Raw genomic sequence first — 19,768 nt, 5'->3', positions numbered from 1 at the left:
CCACTCTAGGCTCAGTAGTGTAAGGCCACGGTGAAGGTAGGAAACAGAGATCCTGCCTTATAGATGGGTGTGCTCCCAGTGAGGATTGCACATGGCCCTGTCACAGACTACCACTGAGGTTCCCTCTGTTTCAATGAGGGGTATGTTGTTTTCTGCATTAGATAAAACTGTGATGTGACACATGGGTATGTGCTAGGTTTCCAAGGACACCGTCTCTGCTCACACCAAGCCCCCAGTCCAGAGGGCAAAGGCTCCAAGGTGTCTCGTGCCACCTCCGAGGCTATAAGCTACTTCTGTGGTCACCTCTTGGATTCCCACCCCACTAAAACTAAGACTCAGAGCCACGAGCTTTAGCAAAAATGTTTAATCTCTCCTTAACGTGTGTTTATTTACAAGTACTAAATTTGAAGAACCGTAAAATAGGAAATAGCCGTATATTTACACATCTGATGGCTGAGCTTATTGACTCTGCCGCTTCCAGAGAAGCAATGGCCGAGGCCTGATCTACTCAGACCATCCAAATGACCAGGTTTTTGTTTCTTGTTTTGGTGGGGGTGGGGTAAGAGGGAGTGTTCTGCGGCATTAAAGGACAGCTAATCATGGGCTTCACCTTAAAAATAGCTCTCTCTCTCTAAATATATCTACTCTAGCTTGTGTAGCACCGATGTGAGCCACCAGATCCAAACTGGGGGAACTGGAGTAGAGGTGGTGGTCGGGCCCCTCTGTACCAACAGAGGTTGCTGGCCTGTGCCTGGAACTCAATGCAGTGCCTCTTGGGGACACATCGAGGCCCTCATCCCTGCTGCTCTATTTAGCTATCCAACCATAAGAGTGGGGCAGCTGAAGAGCACAGGGCCAGTCCAAGGCATGTGAAGGCCAGGCACCCAGGCCCAGCCTGGAATAGCCCAGGCACTCCTGAGTCTGGGTGCAAAGGGAAAGACCAGGCAGAAAGTTAGGGCTTTTGGGGATGGGGCCCATGGCAGGATGGCAGTACCAACAGTTAGGGCCAGGCTGGCTGGAGTAGTGCTTGCCCACCTCCCTGGGCCCTAGGACTGTAGAGGGTTGTCCTGAGCATCCACCACCCAGTGTGCAGTGGGCTCCAACCCCAAGCCATTATTGAGGCTGGAGTGGACCCCCTTGCAGGATACCACAGACAGGTGGCTCTTGAAGACCAAGGACAAGCAGATGAGCCCAGTCCAGAAGTGGCAGGAAGTGAGGCCTGGCCTTGATGGCTGTGCCGAGATGGTGGTAAGAACAGCTAGGGCAGTTCGCATGTAAACAGATATGCTAAAGTGCGTGCGAACAGATGCCCTGGGTAAGCTGCTCCGGGCCACCTTACCACCCACCTGACATGCACACGGGCAAGGTGACCTGGTAGGACAGAGTGAGGCTGGCCTATTCTGAGGGAGCCTTGGGCAGGGTGGTGGGGCTGGACAGTGAAGAAATTGAGCCTAGAAGCTGTGCGTGGTCCAGGCAGAGCTGGAAGAACTGGGGGCTTCCATCTGAAGCCTACAACCAGGGAAGACTTTAGGGGAAACTGAGGCTCCCACCCAGGCACAGCCCAGAGGCATCAGAAGGAAGAGAGGGATATCCACGGGTAAAACCCCAGGCAACAACAGGGGCTTCTGAGAAACGGCTATATTCAGACTGGCTAGCCTTGACTCTGCCTACAGTATCCGCACAGGAAGTGAGCCACAGAGATAGGGTGGGAATCTGACCAGAATTCATGGCCCAGGGTGCCCAGGTCCATGACTACCTCCGAGGAGTTGCTCCCTGAGTCCTTGCACCTGCCTCATAGCCAATAAAGGCGCAGCTCTAATCTGATCTCCACACTGTCCCACTGGCTCCCGAGCTTGGAGTGTGAGGGACCACAAGGCTAGCAGCCCATGGATGTGGGTGGGGTGTGCTGTCCTCAGCACTGAGGATGGGCCCGGCCATAGTTAGCTGTCCCTTAAAATCCATTATAATCTATAGTACCATCAAAAAGGTGACCTTGAAAAGGGAATAGCCGCTTGCTTGCTTTTCCAATGACTAAAAAAAATAAAAAAAAAAAAAAAAAAAAAAGAATCTAACCACCTCTAGTATTCAACACTTGCAGTTTGAAAAGATCAACTCAGACTAAACGCTAGCACAGTCATGCAGTCCACAGCCTCTGCACCCGAAGCAGCTCGGGAACCAGGAATAGTGAGCGGCTCCTTCTGTCTGGGGGAAGTAGAGGCCACATCAGACGGCAGCTCCAGGGCCCTTGGTTTTGCTCTCTTCCACCTGGGTTCCTCAGAATTGCCTTTCCGTGTCTCTTCCCTCAAATAATTGTACAGCACCCCATTGGGGCCAGGGCCACACACACATATATATATACACATACATACATATATATATGTACAGGGTCCATTAAAAAATGTACTCTTTGTTGCTCCTTGGGGGCAGAGGTGGACACAGCTGACCTCTGGTCCCTTGGGTCACTGCCCATGGCCAGCAGGGTGGCAGAAATGCCCCTCACACCTCCAGGGCAGAATACCACAGGGTTTCTTGTTCCATTAAAAGCAGTACCCAGATGTCCCACTGTAGAGGGGCCAGGACACTGTTGAGATGCCAGACTGGAAGCCACCAGGAGTGTCAGGGCAGGGAGGATAGGGGATGGTGGGCTGCGACAGAAGCAGGAGGCGGGGAATAAATAACGGGAACATGCACTCTGACTGGAGCCCCAGGACTAGGGGCTCCCAGAGGCACAGCCCTGAGGACAGAGAAGGGTCCGCCTAGACATCGTCCACATGTCACTTGGAAGTGGAGTCTGCAGGCCCTCCATAGGAGGGGAGTGGGGCTTCTCCCCAGCAGAAGGATGTGGCATTCCAGCCTTGGCCGCGCAGAGCACGCGGTGAATCTGAGGGTGGTGCCAAGCACAAGGTGCTAGAGTAGAGGCTGGTGGGACAGCCCCAGGCTGTGACTTATGTGGCCTAGCCTTGGTTATCTCACCTCTCCCTCAGACTCTGCCTGCTGGTAGCAGCTGGATGGAGAAGCCAGAGAACTGTGAATTGGTCCAGCCCCTTGTCCTGCTGCCCTCCCTCTGGAGAGCCTGGCCTTCTATCTCGGCCCCTCAGAGGCCACCTCTCTCCCAGGAAAGCCACCAGCAGCTCTTGCCAAGCAGCAAGTATCCCTGGGCAGGACCAGCCATGCTGTGCAATCCTTGCCCCAGGCACAGAGGTGGCTCAGCAGGAACCCTTACATCCACAGCGAGAAAAATCAGCCCTGCACGGCAGGGAGAGGAAGGCGAGGGCCAGGACCCAACTGCAGCCCCCACACCTGGCACTGGTCCAGATGGGCCAAGGGCTGTCTCCTGGGTCCTCTGCTGCCCTCCTGCTCTGCCTCCTGCTGGGTGGGCATTTCCGGGGCTCAGCTGCTCAGGGCCATCGTGTCCACCACCTGCTCCAGTTTGCTCCGAAGCCGCTGCCTTCGAGCCTGCTCATCTTTTTCCAGAGCCACCAGAATCTGCAGGGGTGGGTGAGGGGTGGGATAGGGTCAGAGATGGGGTAGCTATCCACAGACATGGGCCGGAAGCTCTAAGGAAAGCTGCTGGACAGTCACATGTAACGGTGGTGCGCCGTGGGGGATTTTGGGAGCAGTCAGGCAAGACCTGACGCTACCATTTCCTAGCTGTGAGAACAGTTCTGACCCAGAGTAGTAGCACACCCACAGCATTCTAGGGTGAGTCCCTAAGGTCATCACTTCCACCCTCATCTTCATCAACAGGCTTTGGCTCCTGCCTATGGTCTCTCCGACCTCATCCTTCTCAGGCTTCTGTGATCTTCTATGGCTGCGCTCCACGCCCTCCCTTCTGATGTGGCTTGGTCACTGTTCTTACTGGTGCTGGGTCTCTTATTATCTTAGGTTGTCTTCTTGAGTATTACACCCCTACTTCAGTCATCTGGCTCCCCATACTTCAGTCTATGTGAGTTCTAGGCCCAGTGCCCCATCCTATGTCCTTTATCACTAAAAACTGTGAGCCCTTCTGTGGCTGGGTTAATACCAAGGCCATTCCAAGCCTCAATAGCTCCATCCCACCTCCAGACAGGCTGCCTGGCTATCTACTTCACTGGCTCAACACAGCCAGCAGACCATGGCCTCCCCGCCTCTAGACCTATAACAATCTATCTGGCTCATGGACACAGCCAAGCTCAAAGCCTCCACACCTAGGTCACCCTGGCCTGTATAGCTTCTGCCTGTTCTCAGGTGGGCTGTAGCTCAGCCATGTACATGTATGGATCTTGGCCTGCCAGGCCCACTCAGTGCCTTGTGTGTATGTCCACACATACCCAGTCCTTGGCTTTTTGTACCCATAAGCTTCAGCCCAGAGTCAGAGACAAGTCATCCCAGAGAGAAGAGTCAGGGGAGCTGCTCCTTGACAAAGGACAAGGAGCAACTTTTACCTAACCCTAGAGATGCCATCCAGCCCAATAAACTCTATTATAGACCCATAGCTATCCACCCCAGGAAAACTGTCTTCCCACCCTGCCTCAGTGACCCTTCTGTGTGCCTGGAATCTCTGATTTCCTTACTGCCCCAGGAACAGCGGGGCTGTCAGGTACAGAAGCAAAGCAAGTATTGGGTGAGCTGTGAGAGACAGGTGGAACTGGAGTGTGGAGGGGCGCACCTCATCCTTGTACTTGGCGATGTAGGAGTAGATCTCGTGCAGGGCACTCATGCTGTTGAATTGGCTGAGATGCAGCCGGGACTGCTCTGCCAGGTAGGCACTCATGTCTTGGTCACTGATGGCGGGCATCTTGGCAATGTCAGCATAGTACCTGACAGTAGGTGGAAGGGTCAGCATGGGTGGGGTCATAGGGCCTACTCACCCACCAATCTGTGGCCCCGGTCTGCATGAACCCTGCTGGTCACCCACCTTTCAACCCAGCTCTTGTAGTTGGGGATATCCTTGGCATAGAGCAGCTTGTTGGAGGGTGAGTCTTTGCCCAGCTTGTGCTCTGATGTGGAACAGGAGTCCATGAAGGTCTGTGCTACCACTGAGAGGCAGGCATCTGTGATGCTGTTCTTGTGGATGTCGAACACGAACTGAGGGTTCTTAATCACATTTACCCAGAAGCGCAGAGGCAGGCTGTGGACAAGCAAGCCCAAGAGTGCTCAGGATGGCCATTCTGCATCCCATCCCCTCCTGGACAGCAACTAGAGAGGCCAACTATCCAGCAGGCCTGACTGTCCCCCAGAAAATGAGTGGATGTCCACATGCTCAACTGGGGCTGGCCCCTCACCCCACTGGCCAGACAGGACATGCTGCAAATAACCTAGTGCCTCTCAGAACATCATTCCTCATGTTCAGCTTATATCCATGGTCATCCCTGAAGCCTGTACACTGGCTTATATCCTGTTCCTGTGCTTAGCTCCAGTCCAAGGACATATGCCTTTCCACCCACCCTCTATGCCCCACAAGGCCTCAGACAGCCTTGGCCAAGCAACCAATTATAACACATGCTTTTCACACATTAAGTAAATAAAACTGGAAACTGAGGCTATTGGTAACCATAGGCATGTGCCAAAAGCCTGCTAACTCCACATGGCTGAGGCAGCTGCTCTAGAGTAAATCAAGAAGAGTCTGCATAGCTCATTATTACTCCTAGCCAGTGCGGTCCCACAGCAGTTCCTCCCTTGCTGGGTCCTTGACAGGCAGACCAGATGGGCCTGGGACTTAGGCTAACACAGCCCTGGAGGGAGACAATGGGTACAAACCAAGAGGAATCATGAGAGAGGGAGGGAAGGAGTACTGGGTTCTGGGATGAGGCCAGGACTATCCAGCAACTAGGCCAAGGGTCATGAGATTAGGAAAGCTAGGCCAACTTGACTTGGAGGTCAGAGCACAACTTGAGGATGGAAGGAGCTAACAGGGGTGTGGACATGAAAGGTGTGCCCTGGTGGGAATGGAGAGCAGAGATGTGGTACAACCTTGCAGGAGAGGAAGGTCAGTCCAAGTGGCTCTTCTCTAAAGTTGTGGGCTATGGGGGTGAAAGACCACACACGGGGGTAGAGTCTGCTGTGTCAGGGTTATACACAGCAGAAGCCCACAACTGTGCTTGTCAGCCAAAGCCAGAGAACACTGAGCATCCACAATCACGAGCAAGGAGCTGTGGGGCCCACGGCTAGGTTGCAGGCATCTAGGGCTGGTCCATAAGTATAGGTGGTCTACTCTCAGAGAAGGCAGGTCAGGGCTGAGAACACTGGAGTAAGCCCACTGGGGTCTGGGTGGCCTGAATTCTCACCTGCAACACACAGCTCCACACTTACTGCCATGTTACCTCAGAGTGACCTTTTAGAGCCATCTCTAGCATTTTATATCACTGAGCACAGGCTTGTGCTGTGAATGTCTCTTCCTCTATGCTATCAATGGGCTCTGGCCCACCAAATTCTGTTTCTTATATGGCAGCCTCTCACCCAGGGAATTCCTACAGGCCAGAGGAGAGGGGTTGTGGCAAACTAGGGCTGGAAACTAGGAAGGTCCAGGATGATCCTGGCCCTGTAAGACCCGGTCCCCTTGGCTGTCCCACCCCTATGGTAGTCGCACCAATTGCTCTTCCAGGTATGGCGCACATCTGAGTCATGGATCTGGTGCTTGTCAGCTTGTTCATCTAAGAAGTCAAACATGTACTTGATAGCCAGAGGCAGGGCTGAGCCACGGTGCGCCGTACTGAAGATGGTCTCAAACAGGTCATCCACGAACTTTTGTAGTGTTCCCTGCAGGGCAAGTAGTGAGCTTTAGGGCTGCCCAGGGTACCAACCTCCTAGGTGACCTGGACAGGTCTGTATAAACCCTGGATTTGGCCATGTGTTCTGAGCATCTTCCCATACACCTACCTTGGTAGCCAGCAGCCTCGTTAGGTAGATCTCAGAGACCATCTTGCTGCCACGGTCGCCTTCACGTTGGTCCAGGTGGTCATGGTTCTTCACCAGGTGCCACAGTTTTGTTCCACTCTCCAGGTCTGGCGTGATCATGGGTGTTCGTGAGCGTAGGCTGTCAGGACTACTGGCTGTACGCAGCATGCTCTCTGCAGGAATAGCCTGTCAGCTGGCAGGGCTGTGTCCCTCACCCATGGCCAGATCCTCCCCTACCCCAGCCAGTTTTCCATCAGAGGGTAACAAAGCTCCTGATAGGTATGCTGGGGATGGCCACTGTGGTCACATGAGCAGTATCCCTTGTTTATAGGCTATGGTGATAGGCATTGCTTCAGAACTGAAGGGAAGGTCAAGAGCCTAGTGACACACCATCTGTCCCCTTAGTCCTGGCATCTAACACACTGGCAGAGTGCTAGGAAGAAGGGCATCCCATCCAGGTCCACTGCCCACCCACTACCTGCTGGTCCCTCACCGTATCTGCTGAGGGATTTTGTGAAGGTAGAGGAGTTGGAGATGTTGTAGGCAGATGTCTGCTTGGGTACTAGTGCCACTGATGAACCATCCGTTACCTGTGGGCAGATATCAAGGATACAAGTCCCAAGGTGCCATTAAGATGTCCTGTCAAACTTGGGAGGACCTAAAGACACCCATGGTTCTACCCATGGAGGCAAGTCATGCCACCACTCTGAATCTCCATTGGGATGGTTCCAGGGTAGATTATCACTTGGGCATGGCACAGTTCACACCTGACTAGGCATGTTTCAGTTTAAGGGAAAGAAAGCCCACGCAGTGGTCCCTGGATGGTAGGGTCACCTGGTAGTGAGCCAGTGTGTTCAGCCTCTTCCAGTCGTTGTCAATTTTGGTGGTGACATCCTCATCCTGAAGAATGATGCGTGCCATGCGGCCTTGGCGCCACTCTACAGGAAGTAGGGTATTAGAGGTGGGACCCCCTTCCTTCCCTCCCTCCTTTCCTTCCTCCTTCCCTTCTATCCAAGCTCTTTATTCTACTGATACATAGAACAAGGGAGTGGAAAAAGACAGGAAGGCAAGGAGGGGCTTTCTCTGCACTTGAGGAAGAGCCTGGGATAGAGCCAGAAGCTGAGGCTTGTACACTGGACAGCTACATTCATAGACTCAGAGGTGGCATAGTCTGCCCATGAGATTGACCTTTTATCTGGTGTCTGGATGAGCACAAGAGGTAGGTCCTGTTCTACCTAGGTTCCAGTCTCAGCCATTCCAGCCATATCTCCTACAGGATCCCAAAACTGTGTCCCACATCTTTTGACTTTCCCCAGTGCAAAGTCCTGTTCCTTTATCCCCGACAGCTTCCCAGAGAATATCAAACTCACACTTTGCCTCTTCTGTAAGTCTCCTCAATCAGTCTACTCTGGCCTGCAGACCCTAGCTTACCTGTTACCTCCCTTGAAGTCTTTGTTGAATGCCTTCCTACCATCAGGACAAGGGGTCTGACCTCTGATCAGCATCACGGGGACACTGACTGGCCCATCACTCACCCAAGTCCATGTCCCCAGCCTTGGGCCGTTGTGAGTAAGGTACACCCTTGTACACAGCATCCAGGAGCTTCTCCTTGACCTGGGTCACGGTGTCACAGTTCAGCCCCTTCACAGGAACCTCAGGCGCATTCTCGTGTTCAGGGTTCACACAGTTCAGGGTCTATGTGTGAGAAGGGTAGTATGGTATCATCAGTCACAACCCTCACTTCTGCTAGTCCTGTTCACTCAGTTCAGTGTCACTGGAAGGGGAGGACCCAAGACTGTAGGCTCACCAGGGTTTTGTAGTCAATCTGCTGCCGAATGAGCTTGTCCTCGCTCAGAGAGTAGCGGGCCTCCCCTGTGATGGCGTCAATAGGGCCCTTCTCCATCTGCTGCTTGATGGCACAGTAAAGCATGAAGAGCGGTTCCCCAGCGCACTCCTGTGTAGGTGGCAGGGTATGAGGCGGGGCTAGGACCTGGTCAGTACTTTAAGGGCTACCTAACTGTTTTCAGCAGCTCCATCTCCTCTTGAAGGCAAGCCTGTCTCTGGAGCCAGCACCAGGCAAGAAAATCTAGTGAGCAACACCCCCAGTGTCCTTATGACTGGAGACACAGAAATCCTTGAAATACTGCCCTTACCCACACCAGGTATGATCATGACCTGTTCGATGTCTAGGGACCCACCTGGCCAGAAGTCCAGCATCACTAAGAGCATGCTTTCACTGTGACCACCAGCACAAACACACTGACTCCTGATGTTCCTCATACCCAAGGGGCAAAGGAACCTATAGACTGGTGCCAAGGAGAAATGGGGACTGGCAGGGTAGCCAAAGCACACTTGGCAAGGTGACCCTACCCTCAGCTACCTGTCATGTGGCTCCCTGCACTGCAGGTGCGGGGCCAGTAGTAGGGTCACATTACTCAGCAAGGTGAGCAAAGCAGATGCTGGAGCTTGGACTGGTCCCATGGCCCTGAAGGCCCACCCCTGACTGCTGGAGTCACTCCTCACAGTGGCTGCTGGCTGAGAATGCCTAGGTGGAAGGCTGACCCAGGTGAGCCCTTGGCAAGTCCATGGTGACTCTGCTCCTGTACCCAGATGTTCTAACCCCCTATTAGCATCTGAGGCAATTAAAGAGACAGCTGCTAAGGAACAGCCAGGAGCATAGATCATCCCAAGACCTTCAGACAACACTCCTGTCTTTGAAATTATGTTTCATTTGCAAACTTGGCTTCATTAAGTCAGTCAGGAAGTGGGAGGGAGGGGGAACAGATTGGGACTCAGAGCCATCAAGAACTGCCTCTTCTGGCAAACACTACCTCCTAAGATTTCCCCATGTTAGATGTCTACCCTTGGGATCCTAAGCAGAGTTAAAGGAGCAGAGGGTATCAAGCCTTGGATGCAGACCCTCCCAACCCTAATGCATCAGCCCCAGAAAAGCCAGGGCTTCTGCAAGAAAGCTCAGACCCAGTAGGTAGCCATCCCCCTGCTAGCCTGGACCATCACTTTCACGGAGCTTTCCAAGACTGTGAAAGAACAGACGTGAGCTCAGGGAGGAGGTGGGCCCAGAATGAAGGAGGGCTTTCTCTCTGGGCCTCATTTCCCTGTCCCATGACAGTGGGAAGGTAGGGCTCCAGCTTCCTTTCAACCCTGCTGAGAAGGTACAGAGAACAGTCCCTTCATAGACACAACAGAACAGGAGGCACAGCTCAGTAAATGAGGCACAGTACCAGCTTTCCATCTGCAGGAAAGTCAAGGTTGACCCCTACCTCATGTCATGCACTTCACCTGTAGCATAAAGCTGCAAATGATAGAATGTTGGTATTTAAAACAACAAAAAAACCCTTATCATATACTAAAAAATAAAATAACACTAGAAAACACACATTTGTGGCTTCGAAGATGAAATGTCCATCCTCACGCAGTATCTAGTGAGTGCCACAGCACCCAGGCCAGGAGAGGCTCTAGAGTCAGCACATCTTACGATACCTGGGCACCTGCACTCACTCTGGAGCCCACACAACAGACACCTCCAGCAGAAGCTGGCTGTGCTGGGAAAGAATTCACACTCCTCTAACATCCTGTACCCATGCACTCTATTTTCTGTTCTCTCCAGCCAAACAGAGCTGTGTGTGGGTGGCTATGATGGATGGCCAGAGAGGTGACCCCCATTGCAGGAAGGGACTGCTCACGCTTCTCAGCATGGCTGATGGTTTAACACGGCTACATTTCTGTAACAGTTGTCCATCACATAGTGTGTGCTGCAGCAACTGACCCAAAGGGAAGCACAGCAGTGCAGGCCACACACTTCTGCCACACTCCTGGGTTAGACTGGTCAGCAGTGCAAGTACATCATGGATGATTCCCCTTAGAGGGCATCCCCACATCAGCCAAATTCAGTCAGAGGTACAGGTGATACAGTGGAGGGAGGGAAGAGAGACAAGGAGTGTGTCATGAAGACAGATTTCAGTCTAAAAGACAAAACAGTGCGGATCATGTTGACAAGGGCTGCACATTAGAGATGTGTTAACTCCAGTGGCCTGTACACTAGACACTTCAGAGGCATGAAGGTCATGAGTTTGAGGCCAGCCTGGGCTATCTAGGGAGGCCTTGTCTCAAATAATAAGATAAGGGTTGGAGAGATCACTCAGCAAGTAAAGGATCCCTTGACCCACATGGTGAAAGAATTCACTCCTGCAAGTTGTCCTGTGACTTCTGCCTGTGCACTGTAGTATGCACCCACATAATAAATAAAAATGTAAGTTCAATCTAGAAGGTAGTGTAGTTTGTATTATGTATATTTTAATCCAGTAAAACATGCAAGTCTGCAGCATGGTAAAAAGAGACCAACTAACTGCTGAGCCATGAAGGGGTGGAGGAACCTATCTTCTGGCTGAAAAAAAGCACTCTGGAAGGCTCTGTAAAATGTGACTCAAGCCTTAGACTCCAGAGAAGGTAGAACTCCAGGCAGGAGAATCTGCTGGGTAGCTCAGGAAGGGAGGCACTGAAGTGTATCTTCTCTCAGTAGTAAAAAGCAAACGTATCAAGAGGCCTATGTGTGGCGCAATGGCCACAGACAGGGATAGAACAAGGCCAGGACAATCTGGGCTCACTCCCGAAGTATCAGATTTCACTGTACAACAAAAATGGCCACACAAAAACCAGAGCTGAGAGGAGACTGAGAGGGCCTAAGAGTAAACCTAGGGCAGATGGCCCACTTCCTTTCTCTGAAGCTTCGCTTTCTCCCTTCTTGTTGCTCCTTCAGTGACTTGTTCCCTACCCCCATTATCATTCCTATACCCCCGACGGCCTTGAGCCCCTCCACGAGGCTGTCCCAGATGTCTGACGTCTCTGCTCCCTCTGCTCCACAATGACAGGTGCAGAGCCAGCTCTGCCAGCTTCTAGAGGCAGCCTGCCTCCCCACATTGTAGCAGCAGACACTGCAAAGCTGGCCCAGAATCTGAGACCCAATGGGGTGAACTGCACCTATTCCTCGCTGTGGAGAATGAAGATCAAATGGGGTCAGCAGGAGTCAAGACCCAGCATGGTGCTGCTGGAGTACCAAACCCTTTGCTCAGCCTTGCTTCTCCTGGTTCAGAGCCTGCTTTAATGAGCATGTAAGTAAGTGTCCACAGGGCAGCACCTCCATAGAAGATGTGCGTACTAACTACTATGGGGGGTGCAGTACATGCACCTCCCCTTCTCCTCAGCTGTCCCTGTGCCACCTGTGTCACTGTTCTCCATCTCCGGTCCCTCAAACCTCCTGTCTCTTACTGCCTTATCCTATCACTGGCTCTCCTCCCAACGAGTAAAGGCATCCCACCAGAGATCTTCTCTGAGCAGACCTATGTGCTGCCACTTCTGGGTCATCCAGAGCTCAGCAGCAGCCTACTGGAGGAAGACAAGAGTCCAAGTGCTGGCAGACTGAGCCCCAGCCCCACCCTTGCCCTGCTGTACTACTTGTCACTGAATCCACAGAGCACTGGATAGGGCTGACAGACACGCACAAGTTTATACTCCCGGGCAGATCCACATGTATCCCATTGGCCACAAGGTCAGAGGAAGCCAGAGACCTTGGAACTGTGTAATTACCCAGTCTCTTAAGTGCAGGTAATCAGTTCAACCAAGCAGCCCACTCTGACACCTGCAGGGATTATAGGAGCTCTGGAGAGCCAGAAGCCAAGAATGGACTCACACCCCACCATGGTCTAGGGGTAGTCCTCCTCCTGAGCCTGGCAGCTAGCTCCAGGTACCAAGCAGAGATCCAAGCTTATATCCAAACTCCAGCTTGGGCACTGACTTCAGAGTGTGAATGTCTATTCTCCTTCTGGATGTAGCAAGTATCAACACAGGAAACACAGCTAAGAACAAGTAGGCTGGGTTGCTGGGCTGGGACACCACACCTAGGACCTGGCCTCTGTGCCTTCTGGCCTTCCTCCCCACTCCAACCCTTCTCTCCACTCATTGGGCCCCGGAGGTCTACCTTGAGGAACTTATACAAAAGGAAGGTGAACCAGTTGGTCAACATCTTCTCTGCCACTGATTCGGTCCTGTGGAAAGAGCAGCAAACAGCAGTCACTTCCACCATCCAGCAGGCAGGTCCTCACGACTCCCACGGTAACTCCACCAGCCAGGTTTCCCTCATTGTACCTCCGTAACAGGAGCTTGGGATGGTTCTTGCTTTCCAGGTTTTTCTCGATGAGATCAGACAGCAACTGCTTTAGCACTCCTGTGGCATACTCCATCTCACCCTGCAGGGCTGTCATGATAAGTGAGGCCACATTCCCACGGTCACGCATGGAGAAGCTGCGCTGGCCTTCCAGAGTACGGATGAAGGTTAGCAGGAAATGCTTCTTGGTCAACAGCTGTCCGAACAGTGTCAGCGACTTCTCCACATTGGCCTGCACCTGGGGGCACACAGGCCTGCTCAGTCTACAGGGGCACATAGTTCCAACAGCTAAGACGGATAGGCCTTTTGTGACACTGAGCTACGTGAGGTAGGCCAGATTGCCCTCACTGCACAGTGAAGCTCAGCACCTAGATCCTTCAGGGGACCCAGGCAGGTGAATGGCAGAAAGCCCTACACAACCAAGCACAAGGAGAGGAACCAGGATCTCAGGCTAAAGGTCAGTTAGTTTGGGTGAGGTCTGGAGCACTGTTCCATGCTTAGGGTCTCCTTCCAGCCTCCTGAAGCACTATGGGCAATGGTTGTCGCCCAAGGCAAGCTACCTGCCTTAGAAATCAGGTCCCTGCCTCAGAGCTCAAGGTCCCAACCCTGTGCTAGCTCCAACATGGGTCTGACTCCATACTCCCAACTTGGCCAAGCCCTTCAACTTTCTCTGGAAGGTCATACCAGCCCCCATGTCCTTGGCTGCCCACCAGTCCCCAGAGACCTCTAAGGTGGCAGTCCTACCTCCATCTCCTTGAGTACAGGATGGTCCTCAATTCCAGGAAACAGCACTCGCATGGCATATGTTCGATAGTCGAGGAATGGGATACCAGCACCATCTAGGTCGCTGGTCAGCTCATGGATGTCGGTCTGTAGCTCTGCAAAAGCTGTGCACAAATGTGGGGACGGGGCAATGTGAGGATAAGGGCAGTACACTTGAGGCTCCCCTCCCCCTTCTCAGTCCTAGTCTCCCTACTGTGTGGTCAGGATCATTGGTTCTGACCTTAAAGAAACCAAATGCCTTTCTGTGCCTCAGTTTCCCTAATTTAGGACAATTTTCCTCCTCTGTACTATATGAGATTAACCACATAAGAGTAGCAATGGATCCAACACTGGCTGGGTGGGAATGGGAAGTTCTTTAGCCAAGACTCAGCCCTATGTAGAGGAGGTGACACAGACATTCCAGTATTTCCCCCACGGTCCCAGCCCTATGTCAGCCCCTGCCTTATACACACCATGGGCCCACTATCTCAGCCCATACCACCTCTCAAGGTCAAAGAAAACAGGGCAGAGTGACAGGCCCTATAGAACATTCCAGAGCTATGAGGTTTCAGCCCTGTAGTTGCCCTCTATCTGATCAGGAGTCAGAGGGGCAGGGCAGGCTCTGGAGCATCTAGCAGGTTTGGTAAAGTGCTGTGGCCTCATTTCCTGGTTGCTGCCAGGCATCTGGCTTCCCCTCTCTGCAGGTCTTGCCTCTGCACAAATTGGCAGAGAAGGTTCCTGTCCACCAAAGTGGTCTACAGGGCAAGTAACCAGCCAACCATGCAACTATCGGAGACTCACACTGTTTCTGTGCCCATTTGACAGACCATGACACTGGGACACAAAAGATTAGGTGGCACACCCTAGACTATAGCTGTACAGAAGGTGGTCCCTCTATTGCCATCTGTCACCTCCCTGGGACTGAGACAAAGCCCAGTGGTAGTGACTGACTCAGCACTCAGACTCCCTCCCTGGCTCTGGCCCCACCCAACTCCCTGCTGACCTTCCTTGCACTCAAGGGCCACACGTGACTCCAAGTTGTCCATCTGGAGCTGGAGCCGCTTGAGGGTGCGGTCAGCATCCCGGGATTTGCGTTTGTAGGCGATGAGCACAGCGACAATGACCAGTATCAAGAGGCCACCACCCCCTCCAATGCCCACAATGGCCGGCAGTGTCAGCAGGCTGTCTGAATACACCTGCAGCAGCCCAGGCGAGAACTCGAAGCCTCCGGCCCGCACCTGCCAGATGGGATAGCAGTACTCAGAGGGCATCAGCCCCTCAGAGCCTGAGGCCCTGTGCAATGGCCCTTAAGTCACCCTTAGCATCTATCTACCTGCCTGTGGGCAGCACCTTTCTAGTAGGTGACAAAAGTGGCTAACAGGTGCAAGTTGCTGGGACATGAGCAGACAGGCGCCCAGGTAGTTAGCACAGGAGCACTTAGCAGTGGGGCTACCCACAGTGAGAGGGGCTTCAAGTGGGAAAAACTGCAAGGACGGAATGGGGCTGCATTAGAACTCAGTTCCATGGGAATTTTCTCAGAGGACGGGTTGCTCTAGTGGGAGTAGGGTCAGTAGGTCAGGAGAGTGGTTCTGGGAAATGACAGATAGGCTGTGACAGGGATTTCCTGACTCTCTGCATAAATAAAGGTTAGGGTATGTACCGTGACTTTGTGCTGCCCCGTGAGGTTGGGTGCTTCACACAGCAGCTGTGTCTCAGACACGGTGAGGATACAAGGTGTGGAGCCAATGAGCACCGTGTAGTTGAGCCGGGAATTGCCAGGAGCAGGTGGCAGGAGATTCCGCCCCTAAAGGGGTCAGGGTGAAATGAGGGCAATCCTGAGGTCTCTCCACACGCCCTATCCCAGAGCAGCCTCTGTAGCAGGAGGCCACAGTGGCTGAGACTTACCTTGAGAATGAGCGGGGAGCTGGGCTTTAGCTCCAAGAGCCCAGTAGGGCTGAGTGGCTCCAGTACAGGGTCCGGGTAGTAAAGGAATGAGGAGCTGTTGAGTACCAGCAGCGAGCGTACATTGTCCATGATGAAACCAATCTCATCTGGCCGCTCTCCCAGTTCTGGCGGGCTGCGCTTTGGGTTGTCTATTGACGGCGCCCGGCACACCATGGTGGTGTCATTGTACACCATGCAGCTCTGGGACACAGGTACCAGGACCTTAGGTAGGCTAGCTCTCCCACTGTGGGCCAGCTACCCAATAACAGCCCCACCTTAGGAATGACAGCTCCCTGTCCTAGATGGTCTAGGCACCAAGGGGTACATGCTCAAGATGTCCATTCTCTGTAGGCTGAGGGCTAGACAGGCCCAGGGATCACCCCTAGCTGACCACTTTGTCCTCAAGGCCTCAGCACAGACAGGAAAGCACAGTGAGGCAGAAGCAGGGGTGTTAGCAGCCATCTAGAAAATACCTTACGGCCGGGAGGGGAGGGAGAACAGAGGGACGTAGGGGGACCAGAGGTCCAGGGTATCCACTCACATTTTCCCTCTCAATGCCTCCATACTTGGCCCGAATTCGAGGTTCACGAACGGTGGCCAGATTGGTGCCTGTGACTGTTAGGAGGGTCCCACCACTAAAGGAAGAAGAGAGGAATCAGACAATGCCCAAGGCCTAAAAATACAAGAGAGACAAACACAGTCTCTTCCTGTGTGAGCAGGTGGGTCAAAGATTAGCCAGAGCACTGCTTGTCAGGATTAATGACCTTAGGAGGCTGTCACAGAACACCCACAGTGGGGGACAGAGAGGTCTCCCACCTGTTAATGCTCCACTCGGGGTCGATCCTCACAATGGTAGGGTCTTCAGTATAATTGTACTTCACCTCGGGGTTGGAGAGCTGGGCCCGGTTGATGTTGATCACAATAGGGGCGCTGCCAGGGGCCTGTCCGGGAGGGGTCAGGCAGCGGATCTCTCGTGAGTTTCTCCTGAGATGGGGTCAAGATGGGTGAGGGCACTGTGAGGCAGCATGTCAATACACCAGCAGCTCTCCCCTGGTGCTGAGAACTGGCTCCCAGGGAAAGGCTTGGTCCTTTCTCAGGTAGCTACTGGGATGACGACTCTGGCCTTTGAGTGCCTTCCAGTGTTGGTCCTACCCTAAACCCTGACTGGCCTCTCTCCTTCCCTGCCTTGGGTCTTATCTACATGTGGCTGCACACCTCCCTTGGTCTTTCCCTCCATCATACTCTAATGACATAATCTCTAATGCAGATGGATTCAGGAGACCCTGGCCCAGTCTGTCTTCTAACAATGCCCAGCTAGCTATCCTAGTCTACTTTGACAGGCTTGGAATAAAGACTGCTTTTGGGTGACAGGCTATTGCTCTGGCAGTCAAAGAGACTAAACTACAGACCTGACTCTTCCCACCTGTCAGCACTGCCTTCCTCAGACTGGAGCATAGAGTCCCACTACAAACCAGTGCTTTGAACAAACCAGCTTCCTCTTTCCCTATTATTGTACACACACCAGGAAAAGGCCCTGCTCCCAGCAACAGAAAGCTGGCCTGGGGCATGGGGTCACAGGTCACCTTCATTAGCAGTCAGCAAGGCAACACCTGCTCTGAGGCCTTCCCCTGGCTATATCACCACAGCCTGGAGGCCTCAGAGCCTCCAGGCTACAAACACCAGCGATTAGTCTGATAACGGGTAATTACTACAGGAAAATATTTAAAGGGCCTTTCCATTATCATCCTTAATCTAAAATTATCCACTTCAAGCCTCAAGGCTTTTGTTAAGATGTCTGTTTTCTCTATTAAACTTTTAAAAAATACTACTTTTTATTTTGCCTGTAAGAGAGCGATCCCCCTCTTCTTAGGAGAAGCTACTGCCTTCTAGGTAATAGGTAGTACCCACTGAGGCCAGGCCACACCCCCTTCCTACTCTGGAGGCTGGCCCCCTATCTCCATAGCAACCTTTCCTGCCTCTAGGTTTCCATAGTGATCACCCCAACCAGGTTTTCCATACCCGTTGCCCAGGCAACAGGAGGGGACAGCAGAGCCAGGAGGGAAAGCCCTGTGTCCCCTGACTCCTCTCACCCCATACCAGGAGAAGGAGCAGGGCCGACCGCCAATGGACACAGCTACATCACTGCCTGCATTCAGATGGCTCCCTTCAATGCCAATCCAGGTACCTCCAGACAGAGGCCCACGGGAAGGGCTCACACGGTAGAAGGTGGGTGTCTGCAGGAAGATGACTTATTAGAGGGAATTCCCCCTTAGGTGCATACTCCAGCATCTGGGCCCCTTACCCTGTGTTCCCAGACAGGCAGTCCTGGGGGGCAGGGGTAACCACTCCCTTGTGGCTGGGTTCAGCCTGGGTATGGGCAACACGGGCAGTGTCTTATACTAGAGATGAGTCCAGGCCTACTTCTGCAGTACCCTTAACTACTTTCTGGGGGCAGCAGGAAGCAGAGGGCAGTGGGGTGGGGCTTACCACAAAGGTGAAGCGCTTGGGTGACAGGGCTCGGTAGTGGAGGGAGCAGTCCCGCACACACACCTCTACCAGGGCATCATGGGCCCGCAGTGTGCTGGCATTTCCGATCTCACAGACAATCCTGTGGGCATGGTGGGGCTCAGAACTTCAGCAAAGCTCCCCAGGCCACCTCAGCTCTCACCACCCACCCTAGTCTGCCTTACTGTTCTGCACTGATGTACTCGCTCTCCACAGGGCTGCAAAGCACCTTGCCCACGTGCACTCCTAGCCGCACATCCTCAAACCGGAGGCCCAGATTCTCACCGGTGATGGTTAGCCGAGTCCCTCCTTGCCGAGGGCCAGTCTCTGGGGACAGCTGCAGGAAGGCAGAGGCTGGTGCAGACACAGCAAGGTCTACCGTGCCAGGTGGGAGGAGATAGTGGGTGGGCTTACAAGGGTGGGGCTGGGTAGGTGTTGGACTAGGTCTCTAGCTCCTACCTTGAGAATCTTGGGGTCTGTGCAGCGGCTGCTGCCATGGTGGGCATGCATCCAGGAGGTTGGTGAGTCAGCTGGGCAGTGGTGGCGTAGGGAACAGCGGCGCTCAGCTACACACCAGCCACACTCAAAGCGTGGATCTGCCTTGAGGCAGAGGCCGCAACTCTGGCGCAAGGCTGGGCACTTGTAGAGGTGGGCTATGATGGCGGGAAGGCTAGTCAGCATGGACCCATACACTATCCACCCACCCAGGCCACCAGCCCTGCTACGCACCCTGGATGTTCTGGGGGTTGTCAATGACAAAGTTGCCATTCCACACAACTGACAGGTTCACAGGCAGGTCGCTGACATCATTCCCCTCATAGGAGTACTGTTGGAAGCAGGCACAGTGGTCATGCTTAGGGTGGTGGGCCACCACCCCCTTGCTACATGAAAGGTCAATGGTGCTTGTGGGGGCCCCTCAACATCTCTGAAACTGACTACTGAATGGGTTTGCCTACATGAAAGCTGGACTAAAACATACACAGCTCTTCTGGTCATCTTTTGCACATGGCTTCTTTTCTAGCTCCATGGCCCTGCTCCTTCCTGCCAAGTTCTATCTCTTATACCCATGAAGAGACCACATCAAGTGCCTTCTCCATGTAATCCTCCCAGGCTATCTCAGACACTACTTCCAACAGGAGGGCCGTCTTGCCTCAGAGGTGCAGGAGAGTAGGGCTAGCTAAGCCCTAAAACATCAGGAAAGCTCTTTGTCTGCTGAGTAGACCAGGACTTCTGAGGTGTGAGGTACTTGTGACCCCCAGCCTGAGTATAGGTCAAAAGACCACTGTCCTGGGGTATAAGTGCTGTCTCCACCTCTCCCCAGGCTAGCTTGCACTTAGGTTAACAGCCCTTCTCAAGGGCTGGGCCTAGGCTTAGTTGCCTCCCACTTTCTGCAGCTGACCTTAGCTCTGTATTGTGTTTGGGCCCAGACATGCAGCTTGGCATTCAAAGGGTGGCTCAGCAATTCATCACTATTTTATCTCAAGGAATTTAATTGGATAC

General features: G+C 53.2%; 1 protein-coding gene across 1 annotated transcript in view; it reads right to left on the bottom strand.

The window, feature by feature from the left end:
• Positions 1-420: 420 nt before the first annotated feature.
• The window catches only part of PLXNA1 (plexin A1), a 44,868-nt gene continuing 25,520 nt past the window's right edge, over positions 421-19,768 (bottom strand). The window contains exons 11-32 of the mRNA XM_080914383.1: positions 18,998-19,094; positions 18,728-18,921; positions 18,454-18,605; positions 18,251-18,371; positions 17,861-17,997; positions 16,580-16,747; positions 16,305-16,398; positions 15,725-15,964; positions 15,480-15,623; positions 14,823-15,057; positions 13,802-13,944; positions 13,039-13,295; positions 12,872-12,938; positions 8,684-8,830; positions 8,412-8,571; positions 7,711-7,814; positions 7,370-7,466; positions 6,859-7,049; positions 6,569-6,738; positions 4,898-5,110; positions 4,649-4,799; positions 421-3,486 (exon numbers count right to left, since the gene is read on the bottom strand). Of these exons, the coding sequence (XP_080770509.1) occupies positions 3,391-3,486; positions 4,649-4,799; positions 4,898-5,110; positions 6,569-6,738; positions 6,859-7,049; positions 7,370-7,466; positions 7,711-7,814; positions 8,412-8,571; positions 8,684-8,830; positions 12,872-12,938; positions 13,039-13,295; positions 13,802-13,944; positions 14,823-15,057; positions 15,480-15,623; positions 15,725-15,964; positions 16,305-16,398; positions 16,580-16,747; positions 17,861-17,997; positions 18,251-18,371; positions 18,454-18,605; positions 18,728-18,921; positions 18,998-19,094 (3,378 nt within the window). The 3' untranslated portion in view covers positions 421-3,390. The remainder of the gene's footprint in view (positions 3,487-4,648; positions 4,800-4,897; positions 5,111-6,568; positions 6,739-6,858; positions 7,050-7,369; positions 7,467-7,710; positions 7,815-8,411; positions 8,572-8,683; positions 8,831-12,871; positions 12,939-13,038; positions 13,296-13,801; positions 13,945-14,822; positions 15,058-15,479; positions 15,624-15,724; positions 15,965-16,304; positions 16,399-16,579; positions 16,748-17,860; positions 17,998-18,250; positions 18,372-18,453; positions 18,606-18,727; positions 18,922-18,997; positions 19,095-19,768) is intronic.

Source organism: Micromys minutus (assembly GCF_963924665.1).
Source record: "Micromys minutus genome assembly, chromosome: 3".
Lineage (NCBI taxonomy): Eukaryota > Metazoa > Chordata > Mammalia > Rodentia > Muridae > Micromys > Micromys minutus.
The sequence above is the reverse complement of the archived record's forward strand: the minus strand, read 5'-3'. Positions and strand labels throughout refer to the sequence as shown.